Here is a 2966-nt window from a genome sequence, read left to right on the forward strand (position 1 = left end):
ACCCCCGGGCCCCGCTGGGGAAGGAGGGGGGGGGGGGGGGGTAAAAAGGAAAGGGGCAAAGGCGGCAGCGAGGCGCAGAGACCCCGCGGAGGTGGCGGTGCCCCCCGCACGCCCCCTGCACACACTCACCGTGCGGGCCCGGGGGTCCCGAGGGAAGGGGCGGCGCCCCCCCCTCCCCCCCATCCCCGCTCCACATCCACCCTCGCGCTTACCTTTAACAGCAAGGCCTTCGTTCTGGCGCCATCTTCATGAAGCCTCAGAAATCCGAAGAGCCGGCTGCGAGGAGGGGAGCGGGCGGGAGGGAGGGGAGAGAGAGGCACCGGCGTTAGCGAGAGTCAGCGCGGCGGGCGGGCGAGGGCAGAGCGCGGCCCGGGAGCGGCGGCGCACGGGGAGCCGCGGGCAGGGGAGCGGGGGGACACGGAGGGAGCGCGGGCCGAGCCGGGACACGGAGGCGGCCGGGGCGCAGTGGGGAGCGGGTACCTGTCGAGGCCGGATAGGGCTTCTCTCTCCTGGGCTGTCAAGCTGGCGAAGTCCTCCTCGCTCTGGCCGCTCGCTTTCCCCGCCGCCATTTTCTTTTCCTCATCACCGAAAGGAGCAGCAGAGGCGGCGGCGGCGAGCGACACTCCGCACGATTTCATGGAAACGCAGCGTAATTAACTCGCGGATCGCACCCCCCCCTCCCTGCGCGCCCCCAACACCCCCCAGCGCCGGGCGGGGCGGGGTGCCCGACACACACACACCCCACAACTTTTATTACAACAACAACAGCCGGCAGGGAGGGGGAGGGAGGGAGGGAGGGATGGAGGGAGCTGGGGTGCCTGGGAGCGATCGGGCAAGGTGGAAAATGGGAGACTCGGGGGAGGAGGAGGAGGAGGCGGCGGCTGCGGATGGCGGCGGAGCGGTGTTTACATCGCCGCCCGCCGCCGGCGGCGCGCAGAGGGGAGGTGTCGGGGAGCCGGGGGTACCGTCCCCGCCCGCCCCGCGGCTCGGGGTGTGTTTTGCCGCCCGTACAAACTTCCCCGGAGCCGCTGCCCAAAGTTGTTGTAATTGTGTCACACCGCGGACCCCGCGCGCCGCCACCGCGACCCCCCCCCGTCCCGCCCCGCCCGCCCAGCGTCAGCGCGGCCAATCGGCGGCGCCGCCGCGCACCACGTGACCTTTGTTGACTTACGTCAGTCATTGCGCTCCGCCGCCGCTGCGCTCCGGTTTGGTTGGCCCTCGCCGCCCGCCTCCCCCGCCGGCCTCACGCCATTGGTCAGTAGGTGATAAGGGAGGTGGAGTTTCGGAGAGCCGCCGATTGTGATTGGTCGGGTGGGCCGTCAGTCAGACGAGCTTTTCGATTAGCGAGCACCAGCAAGTTGGGATGCGCCTTTAAAAGCGAATGGCGGGGGAAGGGGGGGAGATGTCGGGAGTGGCGGGCGCTGGGGTGGGAAGAGGAGGAGGAGGAACGAGGGAGGGCTGCGCTCACGGGTGGAGTTGCGTAACGGGGGCTCCGCGCTGGAGGAGTGGACGCCGCTGAGGAAGGCGCCATGTCCCACCGGCGGGGGGCAGTAGGCACGCTCGCAGCCTCCCCGCCCCGCCTCGGGCGTGGCGTTCTTGGCACAAACGGAAAATAAAAGCTTCCCGGAGCCGGAACGGAACTGAACGCGGCTCCGAGCGAGATGCTTGATGTGAGGGCAACGGTGGCACGGAAGGGCGGGGGCCGCCCCCGCCGGTGGTTTCGCCCACTCCCCCCCCCCCCCCGGGAGCCCGTGACAGGTGGAGCGGGCCCCGCCGGCGCGCGCGCGCCCTCGCGGCTGTCACGTGGCGCGGGCCGCGCGAGAGGCGCGTCAAGTCTCGCGATGCCTCGCGGGCCGCGGGGCGTGAGGGAGGGGAGCGCCCGGCCCGGGCGGAGCGGAGCGGGAGCGGGAGCGCGAAGGGAAGGGAAGGGAAGGGAAGGGAAGGGCAGCGCCGGGAGCTCGGGCTGCTGCGTGAGTAAACCTCCGGTGGCTTCATTTGCGGGAAGGAAAGGGGGTTTGCTGCCTGCTTTCCCTGCTTCGTGCGGCTTAGCGCAGCTCCGACCTGGAGATGAAGCGTTACCTGGGCATCGTAGGCTGCCTTTGGGGATTTGAAGGGTCATCTCGTCCTTTCCCGAAGAGAAAGGGAAGGGCAGCGCCGGGAGCTCGGGCTGCTGCGTGAGTAAACCTCCGGTGGCTTCATTTGCGGGAAGGAAAGGGGGTTTGCTGCCTGCTTTCCCTGCTTCGTGCGGCTTAGCGCAGCTCCGACCTGGAGATGAAGCGTTACCTGGGCATCGTAGGCTGCCTTTGGGGATTTGAAGGGTCATCTCGTCCTTTCCCCGTGTGGGCAGGGACACCTTCCGCTAGACCAGCTTGCCCATCCAGCCTGGCCATGAACGCTCCCAGGAATGGTTCATCCTCCTCCCGTGCCTCCAGACCATCCTTGGGTTTCTCCACCCTTCCCAGCTCAACCAGGAACCCGAGGGACCGCGTTTCTCCTTACGGTACCACAGAGGCTTTAGGGCTTTTTGAGTAAGGTGCTTGCAGATTGCTCCATCTTGGCTCTGCTGGGGTGCGTACGAGGAGCTGAGCCCTGCTGTGTGAGGGCACAGCTCATTCCCATTTTGCTGGAAATGGATCAGAACACCCTCTGTAACAGCATCGTGTCACCTCTCTGGTGTCTGGGTGAAGCTCCATGTCTGGGCTGGCTTTTCCCATTTGAATTCCCTGTTTGATGATTACTAGGTGCTCTAAAGCAAAACTAAAGCCCTTTGGCTGCCTTTGGGAATTCAGTGAACAAGACCAAAGCCCAGGCCATGCTGTGGATGTTGCATCTTGGCTCTTCTGGGGTGTGTACGAGGAGCTGAGCCCTGCTGTGGTGTGTGAGGGCACAGCTCATTCCCATTTTGCTGGAAATGGATCAGAACACCCTCTGTAACAGCATCGTGTCACCTCTCTGGTGTCTGGGTG

General features: G+C 66.4%; 2 protein-coding genes across 17 annotated transcripts in view; both read right to left on the reverse strand.

The window, feature by feature from the left end:
- KDM6A (lysine demethylase 6A) overlaps positions 1-795 on the reverse strand; it is a 151614-nt gene extending 150819 nt beyond the window's left edge. For 13 of the 16 annotated variants that reach the window (XR_005629861.1, XR_005629858.1, XR_005629859.1 and 10 more), the window contains exons 1-2: positions 481-794; positions 213-276 (exon numbers count right to left, since the gene is read on the reverse strand). Coding sequence is in view for 7 of the 16 variants with exons in the window: in XM_039729531.1 (XP_039585465.1) it covers positions 213-276; positions 481-638 (222 nt within the window). In the remaining 9 variants the exon portion in view is untranslated. Of the gene's footprint in view, positions 1-212; positions 277-480 lie in introns of all 16 variants that reach the window. The other 3 variants (XM_039729533.1, XM_039729529.1, XR_005629853.1) reach the window with 2 other exon arrangements.
- A 58-nt stretch (positions 796-853) lies between these two features.
- LOC120511865 (basic proline-rich protein-like) lies at positions 854-2750 on the reverse strand. Its single transcript, XM_039729448.1, has 2 exons — positions 2324-2750; positions 854-2119 (listed from the first exon to the last, which is right to left on the reverse strand). The coding sequence occupies exon 2, from the start codon at positions 2117-2119 to the stop codon at positions 1256-1258; it is 864 nt and encodes a 287-aa protein (XP_039585382.1). The 5' UTR covers positions 2324-2750; the 3' UTR covers positions 854-1255.
- Positions 2751-2966: the final 216 nt, after the last annotated feature.

The sequence above is a fragment of the Passer montanus genome, unplaced genomic scaffold (genome assembly GCF_014805655.1).
Source record: "Passer montanus isolate IOZ18808 unplaced genomic scaffold, ASM1480565v1 scaffold69, whole genome shotgun sequence".
NCBI lineage: Eukaryota > Metazoa > Chordata > Aves > Passeriformes > Passeridae > Passer > Passer montanus.